Here is a 19436-nt window from a genome sequence, read left to right on the forward strand (position 1 = left end):
GGATCCAAATTGTTTCTCTTTGGTTCCTCTGTACCCTGTTCCCGTGACTCCCTGCTTTGGACATGAGAACTGAACCCTGTGGGTCACGATACCAAAGCCCCCCCCCCACATTGTCCCAAACCTTGTGCCCTGATTGGTAGAGCCCCATTTCCAGTCCATCCTCCAGCGCCTTCCTGTCTCTCTGCTGGTGAGGTGCCCATGGTAATGTGATAGGAGGATGTATTCGATCTATAATCAATAGGGAGTGTGTGGGGAACAGTGATTTATAGTTTGAGAGGGAAAAGTATGTTCTCTGATGACTAGAATTGTCAGTTCTGGATTTCTACCCTTTACTTACAGCGATGTCCTTTGTAATCACCTTTCCCAGGCGATGAGCAGAGAGGTTTTGCAGACAGGAAACACAAACCAAACATCCCTATTCTGAGCTGTGTCATAGAGGAATCATGGAATTTACAGTGCAGAAGGAGGCCATTTGGCCCATTGAGTCTGCACCGGCTCTTTGAAAGAGCACGCTACTTAAGCCCATGCCTCTACCCTACCCCTGTTACCCAGTAACCCCAGCTAATCTTTTTTGAACACTAAGAGCAATTTATCATGACCAATCCATCTGACCTGTACATCTTTGGACTGGGAGGAAACCGGAGCACCCGGTGGAAACCCACGCAGACACGGGGAGAAAGTGCAGACTCCTCACAGAGAGTGACTCAAGCCGGGAATTGAACCTGGGACCCTGGAGCTGAGAAGCAACTGTGCTAACCACTGTGCTACCGTCCTTTTAGATTGGACACTATACTAGTCAGTAACAAAAATATGTAATTAAATTGAGTTCAGACAGAGATCTGCATGAACTGACACCACTTTGTTGACAGATTACAGAGTAATCACTATACTTGAATCAATGTTATTCACTTTTGGAATTAAATGAATTAAGGGTCAGATTAACCATATCACCCCCAGTATCAGATAGGTCTGTTTTTTACAGAACAGGGTTAAACCCAGTGTCCAATATTAGAGGTCTCTGTGGCTGTTGGATGCCTGGTTTCACTGTACAGCTGACAAGCCCACAGCTTCAGTGAACTCGTCTACCCAGGGTCTGTTTCTAAACCCTCATCACAGCATATTACCTGCTTAGCTATTTATATATGGTCAGACAGCGAACAAATAGCTCAACCAGAAACTATGGTTCTTCTTTCTACTGATTCCAGCTCCTACAAGGAGTGACAGCATCTCCAGCCCTCAGCTCTGTTGCTGGGCTGTCATTGACATGAGCAATGGAGAGACAGAAGTTGCCTGAGGCTCAATGGGAAGTTGAAACTTGTAGCTCTAAATCAACTGTGTAAGATTTCTGAACAGATCAGTAACTTTAAATGATAAATTCTAAACCCAGTGAACAAATTAAAGAGTCATAAGGCAAAAACTTCAGATTTTATAACTTTTACTGCAAAAAACTAGAAGCAACAGTGCCTAAACACTGTTTTTATTAGGAATGTATCTCTTAAACTATAAATAGACTTTGCCCTTTTACTTTTTTTGAAATTTTAGAGTACCCAATTTATTTTTTCCAATTAAGGGGCAATTTAGCAATACCAGTTTACCTACCCTGCACATCTTTGGGTTGTGGGGGTGAAACCCACGCAAACACGGGGAGAATGTGCAAACTCCATACGGACAGTGACCCAGAGCCGGGATCAAACCTGGGACCTCGGCGCCATCAGGCAGCAGCACTAACCACTGTGCCACCATGCTGCCAATTTGCCCCTTTACTTTAATGGGGTAATGCCCGCATTGGACTGGAGTGAGCACAGTAAGAAGTCTTACAGCACCAGGTTAAAGTCCAACAGGTTTGTTTCGAATCACTAGCTTTCGGACAGCTCCTTCCTCAGGTGAATGAAGAGGTGGGTTCCAGAAACATACATAGACAAAGTCAATGATACAAGACGATACTTTTGAATGCGAGTCTTTGCAGGTAATTAAGTATTTACAGGTCCAGACGGAGTGACTGGAGAGAGGGATAATCACAGGTTAAAGAGGTGCGAATTGTCTCAATCCAGGACAGTTGGTAGAATTTTGCAAGCCCAGGCCAGATGGTGGGGCGGGGGGGGGTGAATGTAATGTGACATGAATCCAAGGTCCCGGTCAAGGCCGTACTCGTGTGTGGAACTTGGCTAAAAGTTCCTGCGTGGCGATTCTGCATATACGCGCGTCCTGAAGGCTGCCTTGGAGAGGCTACTCCCACTTAATAATAATAATAATCTGCATTTTTGTCACAAGTAGGCTTACATTAACACCACAATGAGGCAGCACGGTGGTACAGTGGTTAGCACTGCCGCCTCATGGCGCCGAGGTACCAGGTTCGATCCCGGATCTGGGTCACTGTCCGTGCGGAGTTTGCAGTCTCCCCGGTTTGAGTGGGTTCGCCCCCTCAACCCAAAGATGTGCAGCCTAGGTGGATTGGCCACGCTAAATTGCCCCTGAATTGGAAAAAATGAATTGGGTACTTTAAATTTTAAAAAACCACACAGCAATGAAGTTACTGTGAAACTCCCCATGTCGCCACATTCTGGCGCCTGTTAGGGTACACTGAAGGAGAATTTAGAATGTTCAATTCACCTAACAGCACGTCTTTCAGGCATTTTAGAACGAGAGGTAATAGTCTTAGGATAAGATGGGCAGCATGGTAGCACAGTGGTGATCACAGTTGCTTCACAGCTCCAGGGTCCCAGGTTCGATTCCGGCTTGGGTCACTGGCTGTGTGGAGTCTGTATGTTCTCCCTGTGTCTTCGTAGGCTTTGTACGGGTGGCCTGGTTTCCTCCCACAGTCCAAAGATGTGCAGGTTACGTGGATTGGGCATGTAAAAGGTAGATTGGCCATGATAAATTGCCCTTAGTGTCCAAAAAGGTTAGGTGGGTTTACTGGGTTACAGGGATGGGGTGGAGGCATGGGCTAGGGTGGGGTGCTCTTTCCAGGGGCTGGTGCAGACTCGATGGGCTGAATGCCCTCCTTCTGCACTGTAAATTCTATGATTCCACCGGGTGCTTCAGTTTCCTCCCACAAGCCCCGAAGGACATGCTGTTAGATAATTTGGACTTTCTGAATTCTCCGTGTGCCCAACAGGCGCCAAAATGTGGCGAGTTGGGCTTTTCAGAGTAACTTCATTGCAGTGTTAATGTAAGCCTACTTGTGACAATAAATATTATTTTTAAAAAGTGGTAGCAAATTCCAAAGAGTTGAGGAGAAGCTTCTTCTCCCAAAGGGCTGTGAATCTGTGCAATTCACTACCCCAGAGTGCGGTGGAGCTGGGACAGTAATTTTAGGGAGGAGTTCGACAGATTTTTAATCGGGGTTGAAGGGTTATACTCGATGGGCCAAATGGCCTCATTCTGCTCCTATATCTTATGAATTTATGAAAGGGGGAGACATTGATTTCCTCCCAGATGTTGCCCAGAGGAGAATGTTTTAGTCTGAAACTTATTGTCCAACCTCCACATTGTGACATCGCAAAGGAACTCGGCCTCTAAATCAACCAATAGGAATGAGTCCGCTCTGGGGTGACGTCACTTGCCAGCGCGCAGACGCGGGAGCCCCGCCCCATCCATTGTTCCCCATCCCCCACATATCCTCGAGACAAGGTTCCCAGGCAAACGGCTGACAGTTCCGACCGTCGATGGTTTCCACAGCCCCTCACCCGGGTCTGCGCATTTCTAAGGGAAGGGGAAACTGCGCATGTGTAGGGGAGCTCACTTCTGCTGACCTTCCTGCTGAGGTGTTGACCAATAGGAAGATTGGAGGACCGGAAGGATTCTGCTCCTCCACCAATCACAGCTCCCCCATTGTCTCAATGCGGAAGCTGGACATGGTGTTTTCTGCCGAGCAAAGCTGTTGTTCCCCCAACGCTGAATGAGCTTGAGCTGCACACAGACTCTTGTCTCCAACATCTGTGAAGATAACACTTTCTTTTCTCCCTCTTTCCATTTCTTGTCTCATTCTGACCTTCAACTGGTGACTTGCAGCAACTAACGGGAAAGGAAGTGAATCCAGGGAGGGTGCAGACTCTGCAAAGCTTGGCCCAGGTCTCTCTCTCTCTCTTAAAGACATTGACATCCTTTGCTCCCTCAGCTTGACACATTTATTTGTCTGGCTAAAATGATGATCTCTTTCCTAATGTTCACATTTAAAGGGCTAGTTTCCCCAGGAGATGGCTGACATGAAAGGGAACAGTAAACAGGACAAATCAAACCCAACCAATTACTTCCCTGTCGGAATACACTCCACCATCAGCAAAGTGATGAAAGGAGTCATTAACAGCGCTATCAAGTGGTACTTACTCAGCAAAACCTGCTCACAGACGCTCAGTTTGGGTTCCGCAGGGTCACTCAGCTCCTGACCTCATTACAGCCTTGGTTCAAACATGGTCAAAAGAGGTGAGAGTGACTGCCCTTGGTATCAAGGCAGTATGAAATGAAAATCGCTTGTCACAAGTAGGCTTCAATGAAGTTACTGTGAAAAGCCCCTAGTCGCCACATTCCAGCGCCTGTTCGGGGAGGCTGGTATGGGAATTGAATCGTGCTGCTGGCCTGCTTGGTCTGCTTTAAAAGCCAGCGATTTAGCCCAGTGTGCTGAACCAGCATTTGACCGAGTATGGCATCAAGGAGCCCCAGCTAAACTGGAGTCAATGATAATCGGGGAAAATTCTCCGCTGTTTGGAGTCATACCTGGCACAAGGGAAGATGGTTGTGGTGGTTGGAGGTCAATCATCTCAGCTCCAGGAGTTCCTCAGGGCGCACTCCTTGGCCCAGCCATCTTTCGCTGCTTCATCAATGACCTCCCTTTCATGATAAGGTGAGAAGTGGGGATGTTTGTGGATGACTGCACAATGTTTACCACCATTCGTGACTCCTCAGATAATGAAGCAGTCCATGTCCAAATGCAGCATGACCTGGACAGTATCCTGATGTGGGCTGATAAGTGGAAGTTACATTTATGCTACACGAGTGTCAGGCAATGACCATCTCCTACAAAGGAGGATCTAATCACCGCCCCTTGACATTCAGTGGCATTAGTATCGCTGAATCCTCCACAACCAACATCCTGAGGGTTATCATTGATCAGAAACTGAACTGGACTAGCCATATTAATGTGTTGGCCACCAGGGCAGGCCAAAGACTACAGCGAGTAATGCACCTCCTGACCCCCAAAGCCTGTCCACTATATACAAGGCACAAGTCAGGCGTGTAATAGGATAATCACCACTTGCCTGGTTGAGTGTAACTCCAATAACACTCAAGATGCTGCTCTACACCATCCAGAACAAAGCAGCCTGCTTGACTGCTCCCCATTCCACGAATATTCAAACACGCCACCACCGACGAACAGTGACAGCCGTGTATACCATCTACAATGTGCACTGCAGTAACTCACCAAGGTTCCTCAGACAGCACCTTCCAAACCCACAACCACTACTATCGAGAAGGCCAAGAGCAGCAGATACCTAGGAACCTCAGTACCTACAATTCAAGGACTGCAGCGGTTCAAGAAGGCAACTCATCACCACCTTCTGAAGGGCAACTAGGGATGGGCAATAAATGCTGGCCTCATCATCGATGTCCACACCCCGTAAAATAATTTTTAAAAATGTTATATCGGACAGATATATATCTAGTGTTATATGGAATGTATTAGATATATTATTGATGGTACAGTAATAAAATACATGTATTATTATTTCTAGTTCTGTAATATAGTACTGTAGCTACATTATCTATTTCCAGTCATACAGTTATTGCAGCACTGACAAAATCCTTTTGGAAACTCAAGTCAGTGCTGACTCTCTGCACAGCAATCCAGTCAGTCCCATTCCCCCTCGATATCCCTGTTCATCTGAAAGCTTATTTTCTTCATATTCTATTTTGAACTATTGATCATCTCAACTTCCACAACACTTGTGGGCAGTGATTTTCCGGTCATGACCACTCCATGATTAAATAAAATTCTTCCTCAGAATCTCCCCATCTCTAATCCGTAAATATACTTAGATGGAGAGTCTCTACTCTTGTACAGGTTGTAATGAGTTTAGATTTGTTGATCAGCATCAATCAGCACCTTCATAAGAATTGGGAGGGGAAGGAAGTGAATCCAGTCTGTATATTACACACATTTATCGTCCAGTAACAGAGACATATATCTGTCTGGCAGCCTCGGTGTCCAGGACAGAAAGCTTGGATCTGTCAATCAGCCTGATTCAGTGCCTTCAGGAGAATTGGGAGGGTGAATATTAGATACAGCAGAGTGAGAATGGAGAGAGAGTGTGTGGAATGGAGATTTAGAGCATTTGAGGGAAAGAGAGAAGAAAAAATGTTCGATAGAAACTAGAATTGTCTGTTCTGAGTTTCTGACCTGTACTGACAATGATGATTTTTGTAAAATATTTTTGCAGGAAGTTCGAACGCGAAGAGTTTGAGGCCGATATCTCAAACTAAATATCACGTCAAGAACTGACTGAGTCACTCAATTCTTGGGAACCGAATATCATCGACCTTGGAATCTAGAAGGCAAAACGTTTGTCTATTCTGTCTGATCAAGAGATTTTAAACATCAGTGTGTCTGGAAAAGCACTGAGACACACACACACACACCCGTGTGAGACTGTTACAGAGCACTGACTGTGGAAAGAGCTTCAACCAGTGATACAGCCTGAAAAAATACTACACCATTCACATCAGGAAGAGACTGTATACGTGTTCTGTGCGTGGACGAGGCTTCAACTGATCGTCCAACGTGGTGAGACGCAAGATCACCTGGACCATGGAGAAACCATGGAAATGTGAGGATTATGGGAAGGGATTCACAGCTCCATTCGGGCCGGAAAGGCATCAACACAGTCACACTGGAGAGAAGCCATTCACCTGCTCTGACTGTGGGAAGGAATTCACTCGGTTATCCAACCTGCAGAGACACCAGACAGTCCACACCGGGGAGAGGCCGTTCACCTGCACTGTGTGTGGGAAGGGATTTACTCAGTTATCCACCTTGAAGGTGCACCAGCGAGTTCACACTGGGGAGAGGCCTTTCACCTGCTCTGACTGTGGGAAGGGATTCACTCAGTTACCCAACCTGCAGAGACACCAGACAGTCCACACTGGAGAGAGGCCATTCAACTGCAGTGTGTGTGATGAGGGATTCACTCAGTTATCCACCCTGCAGAGACACCAGAGCGCTCACACCGGGGAGAGGCCGTTCACCTGCTCTGTGTGTGATAAGGGATTTGCTCAGTTATCCAACCTGCAGACACACCGGCGAGTTCACACTGGGGAGAGGCCATTCATCTGCTCGGTGTGTGATAAGGGATTTGCTCAGTTATCCAGCCTGCTGAGCCACAATGTCATTCACACCAATGAGAGACCCTTTAAATGCTCTGACTGTGGGAGTGGGTTTAAAAGCTGTCCGGTACTGATGATCCACCAGCGCCTTCACACTGAGGAGAGACCGTTCAGCTGCTCTCACTGCGCAAAGAGGTTTAGAACGTCATCCAACCTGATGAAACACGTGCGAGGTCACACCTACCAATGAAGCAGAATACCTGGAGGCCTTGTTCATTGTGGCCGGGGACTTTAACCAGGCCAACCTCAAGAGTGTACTGCCAAAATTCCACCAACACATCTCCTGTCCCAACAGGGGCCCCAACATCCTTGACCACTGCTACACAAACATCAAGGGCATCTCTCGATCCATCCCCCAACCGCACTTCGAAAAATCGGACCACAAGACGGTGCTCCTTCTCCCGGCATACAAGCAGAAACTTAAGCAGGAGAATCCGGTTAAGAAAGTCATGCAGTGCTGGTCCGAGGAAATGGAAGAGCTCCTACGTGACTACTTCGAGTCAGTGGACTGGTCCATATTCAAGAACTCAGCAGTCAACCTAAACGGGTATGCCAGCACCATCACAAACTTCATCAGTAAGTGTGTAGAAGATTGTGTGTCAAAGAAGGTAGTACGTATATTGCCCAACCAGAAACCATGGTTTAATCGGGAGATTCACTTCGTACTGAAGGCATTTAAGGCAGGCGACCCTGACCTATACAAGAAATCTAGGTACGACCTCCACAAAGCCAACAGGGCGTCAAGAAACAATACCAGACTAAGCTAGAATCACAGACTAATGACATGGACTCGCGTCGGTTGTGACAAGGCTTAAACAACATAATGAGCTGTAAAGCCAAGTAGAATCTTCGGCAACAGGGCACCCCTCCCCGACAAATTCAATGCATTCTATGTTCACTTCAACAGGAAACCAACAAACCTTTGTCAACTGCTCCAGCAACCTTGGACACACCCACACTCACCATCACAGCCTGCGAAGTCAGATCGGCCTTCTTGAAAGTGAACCCTCGGTAAGCGGTGGGTCCTGACGGGATCCCTGGTCATGAACCCAGATACTGTGCAGACTGGCGGATGTGTTTCCGGACATCCTCAACCTCTCCCTACTCCGTTCCGAGATTCCCACCTGCTTCAAGAAGACCACCATCCATACCGGTGCCAAAGGAGAACCAGGCAACGACTACCATCCGGTGGCCTTGACATCGATCATTATGATGTGCTTCGAGAGGTTGGCCATGAGACACATCAACTCCAGACCCCCAGAGTGCCTTGATCCACTGCAATTCGCATACCACCGCAACCGGTCCACCGCAGACGCCACTGCCATCTCCCTGGCCCTACACTCATTCCTGGAGCATCTCGACAACAAGGACCTCTATGTCAGACTTCTAGTCATTAACTACTGCTCTGCCGTCAACTCCATAATCCCAGCCAAGCTCATATCAAAACTCCAAAACCTAGATCTTGGCTCCTCCCCCTGCAACTGGATCATCAACTTCCTGAAATGAAAGTGAAAATCGCTTATTGTCACAAGTAGGCTTCAAATGAAGTTACTGTGAAAAGCCCCTAGTCGCCACATTCCGGCACCTGTTCGGGGAGGCTGGTACGGGAATTGAACAGTGCTGCTGGCCTGCCTTTGTCTGCTTTAAAAGCCAGCTATTTAGCCCAGTGTGCTAAACCAGCCCCTGACAGGAATCAGTAAGGATAAACAACAATGCCTCCTCCTTTGCGATAGTCGTCAATAGTAGGGCTCCACAAGGCTGCATACTTAGCTCCCTACTATACTCGCTGTACACACACCACTGTGTGGCAAAATTTGACTCCACCTCCATGTTTGTCGATGACACGGCTGCAGTGGGTCGGATCTCAAACAACAATGAGTCAGAGTACGGGAGGGAGATAGAGCATGGTGTAACAACAACAATCTCCCCAGCAATGTCAGCAAAACTAAGGAGCTAGTCATTTCCTTCAGGAAGCAAAATATCGTACACACCCCTGTTTGCCTCAATGGTGCCGAGGGGGAGATGGTTGCCAACTTCAAATTGCTAGGTGTGCAAATCACCAACAATCTGTCCTGGTCCACCAACATCAACACTACGACCAAGAAAGCACAACAGCGCCTATACTTCCTCAGGAAACTCAGGAAATTCAGCATGTCTACATTGACTCTTACCAATTATTACAGGTGCACCATAAAAAGTATCCTATCTGGCTGCAGCACAGCTTGGTATGGCAACTGCTCGGCCCAAGACCGTAAGAAACTACAGAGAGTCGTGAATACAACCCAGTCCATCACACAAACCTGCCTCCCATCCATTGACTCTGTCATGACTGATATGTTCCCAGTGCCCCGTTCTATCCCTGCAGCCCTGCAGTTTAGTTCCCTCAAATGCCGATCCAATTCCCGTTTGAAATCTTCCATTGTCTTCATTTCCACACAACACCTTCCCCTCACAGGCAGTGAGTTCCAGGTCATTACCATTCGCCACATCAAAATATTCCCCGCCCCTCCAACTCGATTTTCAAATTTGCTGATGAGATCGCCACAGTGGGTCGGATCTCAAACAATGACGAGACAGAGTACAGGAATGGTACAGAGAATCTGGTGAACTGGTGCGACGACAATAATCTCTCCCTCAATGTGAACAAAACAAAGGAGATTGTCATTGACTTCAGGAAGCGTAGTGGAGAACATGCCCCTGTCTACATCAATGGGAATGAAGTAGAAAGGGTCGAGAGCTTCAAGTTTTTAGGTGTCCAGAAAACCAACAACCTGTCCTGGTCCCCCCCATGCCGACACGAAGTTAAGAAAGCCCACCAACAACTCTACTTTCTCAGAAGACTAAGGAAATTTGGCATGTCACCAACCTCTCTCACCAACCTCTACAGATGCACCATAGAAAGCATTCTTTCTGGTTGTATCACTGCTTGGTAATGAACCTGCTCTGCCCAAGACCGCAGGAAACTACAAAAGGTCATGAATGCAGCCCAATCCGTCACGCAAACCAGCCTCCCATCCATTGACTCTGTCTACTATTCCCACTGCCTCGGAAAGGCAGCCAGCATAATTAGGAACCCCACTCACTCCAGACATACTCTCTTCCACCTTCTTCCGTTAGGAAAAAGATACAAAAGTTTGAGGTCACGTACCAACCAACTCAGGAACAGCTTTTTGCCGACTGCCATCAGTCTTTTGAATGGACCTTCCTCGTATTAAGTTGATCTTTTCTCTACACCCTAGCTATAGCTGTAACATTATATTCTGCAGTCTCTCCTTCCTTCCCTGTGTACGGTATGGATTGTCTGTAAAGCATGCAAGAAACAATACTTTTTACTGTATACCAATACATGTGACAATAAATCAAATCAAATAAACCTGTCATATTCTTGTCCACCTCTCTCAAATCTCCCCTCAACCTCCTTTGCTCCAAGGTGAACAATCCCAGCCTGACATGAACAAACAAACAGAATAGGTTAATACCTGGGATCAGACGGGAATGTTTAATTTCTGTATGAAAGATACTGGGAATATTGTCCTGGACAATAAATGATTGGAATATTTACCTTGGGTGTGGGTGAATGGAATATATCAATCTGGTATCCTCCTACGTTCTAGTGAAAGTCTGGAATGTGTAGACGGGATGAATAAGTTGATCACTTTCTCTTGGAAATATTGACATGCTTTTTAAAAAAAAATAGAGGACCCAATTATTTTTTCCCAATAAAGGGGTAATTTAGCATGGCCAATCCACCTGCCCAGCACATCCTTTGGGTTGTGGGGGTGAGACCGACGCAGACACGGGGAGATGTGCAAACTCCTCACAGACAGTGACCTGGGGTCGGGATCGAACCCGGGTCCTTGGCGTCTTAAGGTAGCAGTGCTGACCACCGTGCCACCCAGATATATTTACACCCTGGCCCATGAACTTAATTTTAAAGAAATCCACATTTGAAAGCCCAGATACTACAAGAAATATCAGCACCATAACAGGGCAGATAAGAAAGACACACTCTCTTTGATCTTTTCATCAGAGCATCTGAGAGTTAAGAATATGTGACATGATTTTGGGATACCGGTGAGGATAACCCCGTCATTCCAGGAACCGAGGGAGTCAACCTTCTCTGAACTGCTTACAATGCATTAATCTCATTTCTGAAATAAGGAGACCCAAACTGTACACAGTGCTCTAACCAAAGCCCTGTACAACTGTAGCAAATCATAGCTACATTTATATCCCAGTCCCTTTGCAACAAATGACAATATTCCATTTGCCTTCCAAATCCCTTGCTGTACCTGCAAACTAATTTATTGTGGTTCCTGTACCAGGACACCCAGAAATCTCTGTCCCTCATGCTTCAGCAATCTCTCCCTATTTAAATAATGTTCTGTTTTATTTAACCCTTTCTGCCAAAGTGGACACATTCACATTTTCCCACGTTATGCTCCGTCTGTCAATTTGTTCCCACTCACTTAACCTATTTGTGGTCTTTTGCAGACTCCTTAAGTTCACTTCACAAATTACTTTCCAACCAAACTTTGTGCCATCATCAAATTTAGCCCCCATACATTCAATCCCATCATCCAACTCATTCATATAGATTGTAAAATCGTTGAGGGCCCAGCACTGATCCTTGTGACATTCCACTTGTTGCATCTTACCAACCCAAACGTAACCCATTTATACCTACTCTCTGCTTCCTGTTAGCTAACCAACCTTCTAACCATGCTGATATGTTGCCCCCCCCACCCCCCCCATACTTAGCTCTTAATATGTGTAATAACCTTTGATGTGACATCCTGGGGAATATTTTCTGGAAACCTAGATAAACAGGTTCCCCTTTATTGACATCCCTTGTTACTTCCTGAAAAAGACTCTATAAATTAGTCAATCCCGATTGACTCTCTGAACCACATTTTCAAACATTGTGTCAAAAGAAAAATAAAATCTCCTCTCACCCTCTGGCTCCTTTGCAATTAGCTTAAGAGAGACTCACTTTCAGTTAAAGAGCCTGTCAACCTCTTTCACCCACTTTCCCCAAAGTGAATGAAGTTAAGCAGAAAAATACCACCAAAAATCAAATATTTTCAATGAACCAAGTTTATTAATGAAATAGAACATGGTTTTAAATAATATCGGAACATTACTTGTGGATCAAAGACAACCAGAGTAAAGAGTAACCATGAAAGGATGTTTACAATATTCAGGACCCAAATGTTTCTCTTTGGTTCCTCTGTAGCCTGTTCCTGTGACTCCCCACTTTGGACACATGCACTGAACCCTGGGTTCAAGACACCATCAGCCCTGATCATCCCCATCCCTTGATTTCCCAGTCAGTCCTCTATTAGTGTGACACCCATGGCAGATTCCCAACTGGGGCACAGGCCCTGTTCTTCTCAGCTAAATTCAGCCCTCAGCTCAGTTGCCTGGCTGTCATTGACACGATCAATAACGAGACAGAAAGGTGCCCGAGGCTCAAATGGGAGACAAAACTTGTGGATTGGGATCTCTTTAAAGATCAGTAACTTCAAAACAAAAATCAAATCCCCAGTCAACAAATTAAAGGACCACATGACAGGACATAAGGTTTTATAACTTTACTGCAACAAACAAACTAGAAGCAACATTAACTAAATATTATTTTTGTAGGAAACCTACACCTTAAAAGTATCAGTCCAAAGTGATTCCTGAGGGTTCAGTTCTTTTCTTTTCCCAATCTGGCAGCCTTTAACTCCAGAACAGTCTTTCACAGTGAAAGATTGGCGAGCTACCAGAAAACTGAGACTAACCATAAATAGGTCATTATTTGGTTGGCAAGATGTAACGAGTGGTGTGTCACAGGGATCAGTGCTGGGGAGTCAATCTTTTACAATTTATATCAATGACTTGGATGATGGGACTGAAGATATGGTCATTTAAGTTTGCTGATGATGCAGGCAAAAAGGAAAAGGAGGTGGTGTTGCACTGATAAGGGACGGCATCAGTACATTAATAAGGGAGGATCTCAGATCAGGAATACAAAATGTGAAATCTGTTTGGGTGGAGCCAAGGAACAGCATGGGACGGGTTTGGTGCCAGAGGCACAGTGCTGCCACTCACCCCGAGGAGGTTGTACAGTTTTTTACAGCACTGTTGGCCTGTCTGGACGGTGTTGCTCACGGAGGTTACTGCCTTTGCCACCTGCACCCAGGCACGATGAATGGTGGCAGCTGGCAGCCTCCTTCCCGGGCCGCGGTACTGGGTTGCCCGCCTCTCCTCCATGGCGTCCAGCAGGGTCTCAAGCTCGGTGTCGTAAAGCGGAGTGCCACTCTCCTCACTGCCATCTTGTTGGCTGGGATGGTGGTGGGGAGTGAAGTGTGTTTGTGCAGCTGCAGCTTGTCAGCCTCCTGAGTGTCAATCGTGAATCCGGCAAATCTGCCACGTTTCTCATTGGAATGGACTGTGTTCCCTGTGGTGCCAATCTCTTTCAGTTCCTCCTGCACACTAGTCCCTTGTTCTCCAGTGTTTTTAGGACAATTTCCGTATCTTCCTCTGTGAAGACAGGCACACATTGTTTAGTTTCTCTGCCATTTCCTTATTCCCCATTATAAACTCTCCTGTCTGCCTGGAATGGACCCACATTGGTCTTTGCTAATCTTTTCCTTTTCACATTCCTATAGGAGCTTTTCCTGTCGGTTTTTATGTTTCTCGCCAGTTTGCTCTCATTCTATTTTCTCTTCATCAGTTCCTTGGTCCTTCTTTGATGAATTCTAAAACAAGTTCCCAATCCTCAGACTCACTACTATTTTGGCCACTTTATGAGCCTCTTCCTTTGATCTAATGGAATCTTTAACTTTTCTTGTTAGCCACAGGTTGCATCACTTTTCCTGTCTCAGAATCCCTGAGAGAGAGAAAGAGAAGAGAGAACGAAATGCAGTCCTGGATGTAATTGAAGCAGAAACAATAACAGCAGAATCCATCACTAATCAATTGTGAACTTGTTGGTGTCTCAGCAGGGACGAGGAAACATAGAATCCCTTCCCACACTGAGAGCAGGTGAACGGCTTCTCCCCAGTGTGAACTCGCTGATGTTTCTGCAGGCTGCTTGACTGAGTGAATCCGTTCCCACACTGAGAGCAGGTGAATGGTCTCTCCCCAGTGTGAACTCGCTGGTGTCTCTGCAGGCTGCTTGAGTCAGTGAATCCCTTCCCACAATGAGAGCAAGTGAATGGTCTCTCCCCAGTGTGAACTCGCTGGTGTCTCTGCAGGCTGCTTGAGTCAGTAAATCCCTTCCCATAATGAGAGCAAGTGAATGGTCTCTCCCCAGTGTGAATTCGCTGGTGTGACTTCAGGCTGAATAACGTAGTGAATCCCTTCTCACACTGAGAGCAGGTGAACGGCCTCTCCCCAGTGTGAACTCGCTGGTGCGACTTCAGGCTGAATAACGTAGTGAATCCCTTCTCACACTGAGAGCAGGTGAACGGCCTCTCCCCAGTGTGAATTCGCTGGTGCGACTTCAGGCTGAATAACGTAGTGAATCCCTTCCCACACTGAGAGCAGGTGAACGGCCTCTCCCGAGTGTGAATTCGTTGGTGTGACTTCAGGTGGGATAATTGACTAAACCCCTTCCCACACGGAGAGCAGATGAATGGTCTTTCCCCAGTGTGACTGCGTCGGTGAATTTCCAGCACAGATGGGACTCTGTATCCCTTCCCACAGTCCCCACATTTCCACGGTTTCTCCATGTTTTGGGTCTCCTCGTGTCTCTCCAGGTTGGACAATCAGTTGAAGCCTCGTCCACACACAGAACACGTGTACGGTCTCGCCCCGCTGTGAATGGTGCAATGGTTTTTCAGATTATGTAACTGGTTAAAGCTCTTTCCACAGTCAGTGCTCTGGAACACTCTCACTCGGGCGTGTGTGTCTCGGGGCTTTTCCAGTCACACTGATGGTTAAACTTTGTTGAAGTCAACAGGTCTGGCAAACATTTCTCCTAGTTTTAATGATCGATGAACCGAGTGACTCTGTCAGATCCAGACGTGATGTTTGAGATTTCTGTCTGTAAATCCTCTCCTTTTAACATCCTGTAAAAGGAGTTTACAAAAGACATCAGAGTCAGTACAGGACAGAAATTCAGAACAGATTATTTTAATTTCTCTGGAACATTCTTTTCTCTCTCGTTCCCCAAAAGCTGTAAATCTCCATCCCACACACTCTCCCTCCATTCTCACTCTGCTGTCTCTAATATTCACCCTCCCAATTCTCCTGAAGGTGCTGATTCAGGCTGATTGACAGATCCCTGCTCACTGCTTCCTGTCCAGGTCACAGATCATAACAAATAGGAGCTGCAGTCGGCCATTCAGCCCATCAAGCCGACTCGACCATTCAATGGGATCATTGGCCGATTGACCTCAGCACCATTTTTCCACACTATCCCCCATATCCCTCGATATCTTCAATATCGAGACACCTATCACTCTCGGTCTAAAAATACTTGATGCTGAGGCTCCACAGTCCTCTGGGGTAGAGAATCCCAAAGTTTCACCACATTGTCTTTAAATTCATTGCCGGGGCAGCACGGTGGCGCAGTGGTTAGAACTGCTGCCCCTCAGTGCCGAGGACCTGGGTTTGATGCCAGCCCCGGGTCACTGTCCATGTGGAGTCTGCACATTCTCCCTAGGCCAGCGTGGGTCTCACCCCCACAATGTAAAACGATGTGCAGGGTCGGTGAATTGGCCACGCTAAATTGCCCCTTAATTGGAAAAAAAGAATTGGGTACTCTAAATTTATTTATTTTGAAGGACAACTAAGTTTTGCAGCCAGAGGTGTAATTAAAGCATCATAAAAAGTGTGGGCTAATGGAATGTTGTTTGGATGAAGGGGATTCCCTGTGGAGTTAATTAGATTGCAGCTTGGTAAGATGGTATCAGTACTGGGAGGAGCCACGGTTTTAGGCTTTTTGCAGCAAAGCAGTCTTTTAGTTGAGAATTAGTTCAAGATGTGAGCAGAGGTCAAGCATCTCAGTTCAATTGAAAATATATGTCTGTCGCTAGATGAGCAGTTTCTTTCCAAGCAGTTCAGAAGAGTGTCGTTAGAAGGTGAGCTGAAACAAGCTGAAACAGCTTCCCAAGTTTCTTCATGGTTCTGACAGGTTTGAGATCTTGTCTTTAAAGCGGTGACACAAGATCTCTCTTTCTCAAAGAACATCTGTGTAAAGCAGGTATTGCTGAGGGCTAACTGTGTTTAACGGTGGATTGAGAGCTGAGATGTGTTTTTGCTGTTTGAGTGGGAATAAAGGTAGCAGTTAAGGGTTACTGTATTCACTGTATTGATTAGCATTGTTTAAGGGCTAATTGTCAGCTGTTTTCTGGTGTGATGTTATATATTTGAATATTGTGTCAATAATAATGTTTGTTTTCACATAGCATGGCCCCATTTTGTGTGAAATCACTCCTGGAGTGAGGTATCCTTTCCTCACAGTCTGACAAAACACAAATAAAATATTGGGGTTTGTGCCCAGTATCCGAGCCACTGTTGGGGTCTGGTCCGGGATCATAACCATGAGAAGGTGGGCTATGTGGATGGTTAGAGAACTTTGTACCCGAGGAGCAGAGATTTTACCTTCTTTCTAGCCCCCAGCAATGTCAGACTAGAATCGACAACCTTTTTTGTGCCGAGGACGATCCTACACCTGGTGTCCACTTGCACCACAGGGATCATCGTAATCGCAGACCTTCCCCTGGAGTTTTTGCTCGAGGGCTCACCCCCAGGTCGAGAATGTGGAGGTTTGGAGCCTCCCTGAGTTCATTTATTATGCACTTTCGGGAAGAGTTTGAGTTCTTCATTTTGGTTAACTCGACTCCTTGTATTTCCTTCTCCATTTTGTTGGAGACATTTACGGTTTATGCTCGGGGGCTGATCATTTCTTACACTGCTAATAAAAGGTGCAGGATGCTGGAGAACCAGCAGCCTCTGGAGGCTTGTTTGGCGATGGTGGAAGAGAATCATATGGAGGGCCCGAGTAAGCTACTGCTGAAGGAGGTTAACGCAGCAAGAGTGGCTTTGAACTCCCTATTTACTCAGCAAGCCGAGAAAAGTTGAAAGTTAGTGAGATCGAAGTTGTACGAGTTTGGGAATAAGCCGAGCAAATACTTGGCCTGTTTGACAAAGGACCTTCGTTCTGCAGCCTAGGGGCAGCATGGTGGCACAAGTGGATAACACTGTGGCTTCACAGCGCCAGGGTCCCAGGTTCGATTCCCCGCTGGGACATTGTCTGTGCTGAGTCTGCACGTTCTCCCCGTGTCTGCTTGGGTTTCCTCGGGTGCTCCAATTTACTCCCACAGTCCAAAGACGTGCCGGTTAGGTGGATTAGCCATGATACATTGCCCTTCGTGACCAAAAAGGTTAGGAGGGGTTATTGAGTTACGGGGATAGGGTGGAAGTGAGGGCTTAAGTGGGTCGGTGCAGACTCAATGGGCTGAATGGCCTCCTTCTGCACTGTTTGGTCTATGTCTATGTCAAACCAGCTGTCTAGCCCACTGAGCTAAACCAGCCCAAACCGATCAATGACGGCTTTATGGGGCCAACTTTCCACAGCTGATGGTGACTATTAGGTGGGACCTTGCCCGGTGGTCGGCTCTTCCGCTTTCATGGTGAGGGAGGATCCCCTTCATTAAAATGTGTTGCCCAGACTGTTGTACCCTCTGCAGATGCTGCCTATACTACTGTCAACCAGAGTTGTTAGGGAAATTAATCAAATCAGGGCAGGACCTACTCAGTTAATGGTAGGGAGTTGGGGAGAGTTACAGAACAAAGAGATCTAGGAGTACAGGTTCATAGCTCCTTGAAGGTGGAGTCGCAGGTGGACAGGGTGGTGAAGAAGGTATTCAGTATGCTCAGTTTTATTGGTTAGAATATTGAATACCGGAGTCGGGATGTCTTATTGAAATTGGACAAGACATTGGTAAGACCGGACATGGAATACTGTGTTCAGTTCTGGTCACCTTATTATAGAAAGAATAATGTTAAACACGAAAGAGTGCAAAGAAATTTACCAGGATGCTGCGAGGACTTGATGGTCTGAGTTATAAGGAGAGGCTGGGACTTTTTTCCCTGGAGTGTAGGAGGTTTGGTGTGATCTTATAGAGGTCTATAAAATAATGAGGAGCATAGATAAGGAAGATAGCCAACATTTTTTCCCCCGAGGTAGAGGAGTCTAGAACTAGAGGGCATAGGTTTAAGGTGAGAGGAGATACAAAAGAGACCAAAGGGGAAAATTCTTCACACAGAGGGTGGTGAACTTCTGGAATGGGCTGCCAGAGGCAGTGTAGAGGCAGGTACAAATTTGTCCTTTAAAAAGCAGTTAGATAGTTACATGGGCAGGGTGGGTATAGAGGGATATGGGCCAAATGCTGGCAAGTGGGACTAGCTTAGTGATAGAAACTGGGCGGCATGGACAAGCTGGGCCGAAGGGCCTGGTTCCATGCTGTAAACATCTATAACTCTACCTGGAACAAAATGTTTGTTCAGCTCCAATCACCAAGATAAGGGAGGGTATGGTCTTCCGAAAATCAGGCTTCATCAATTGGCCTCTCGTCTTAGGTTCATAAGGGATTGGGTTAGGATGGAGCCAACATTCATCTGGCTCAATACAGAAGCAGACCAGTCAGTTCTCTCTCGATCCAAAACCAGCATAGGCTGATTATGGAATGCATCTCCATGCAATTTTTAATGTCCGTGATTCATTCTGAGTCTTATGCATTGGGTAAAGGATGGGACTCTTACATTTGACTGACTTGCTCCTCCTGGCTTTCCATGAGTGAATTCAATTCAACTTAGGCCGGGAGTAGGGCACAGTGATTAGTGCTGCTACCTCAGCGCCGGGGACCCAGGTTCAATCCCAGCCTTGGGTGGCTGTCTGTGTGGAGTTTGCATATTCTCCTCGTGTCTTCGTGTGTTTCCTCCGGGTGCTCCGGTTTCCTCCCACTGTCCAAAGATGAGCAGTGAAAGTGGATTGGTCACGCTAATTTGCCTCTTAGTATCAAAGATGTGTAGGTTAGGTGGGTTGACCATGATCAATGCAA

General features: G+C 46.5%; 1 protein-coding gene and 1 long non-coding RNA gene across 2 annotated transcripts in view; one reads left to right on the plus strand and one right to left on the minus strand.

Moving 5' to 3' along the window:
• Window positions 1–3626: 3626 nt before the first annotated feature.
• On the plus strand, window positions 3627–10750 carry LOC140420352 (uncharacterized). The gene is made up of 2 exons (XR_011946307.1): window positions 3627–3938; window positions 6435–10750. It is a non-coding gene; the product is annotated as an uncharacterized lncRNA (long non-coding RNA).
• Window positions 10751–12456: 1706 nt separating this feature from the next.
• LOC140420362 (uncharacterized) overlaps window positions 12457–19436 on the minus strand; it is a 58161-nt gene continuing 51181 nt past the window's right edge. Inside the window, exon 3 of the mRNA XM_072504375.1 lies at window positions 12457–15017. Coding sequence (XP_072360476.1) covers window positions 14340–15017 — 678 coding nt within the window. The 3' untranslated portion in view covers window positions 12457–14339. The remainder of the gene's footprint in view (window positions 15018–19436) is intronic.

This window comes from Scyliorhinus torazame, chromosome 5 (assembly GCF_047496885.1).
Source record: "Scyliorhinus torazame isolate Kashiwa2021f chromosome 5, sScyTor2.1, whole genome shotgun sequence".
NCBI lineage: Eukaryota > Metazoa > Chordata > Chondrichthyes > Carcharhiniformes > Scyliorhinidae > Scyliorhinus > Scyliorhinus torazame.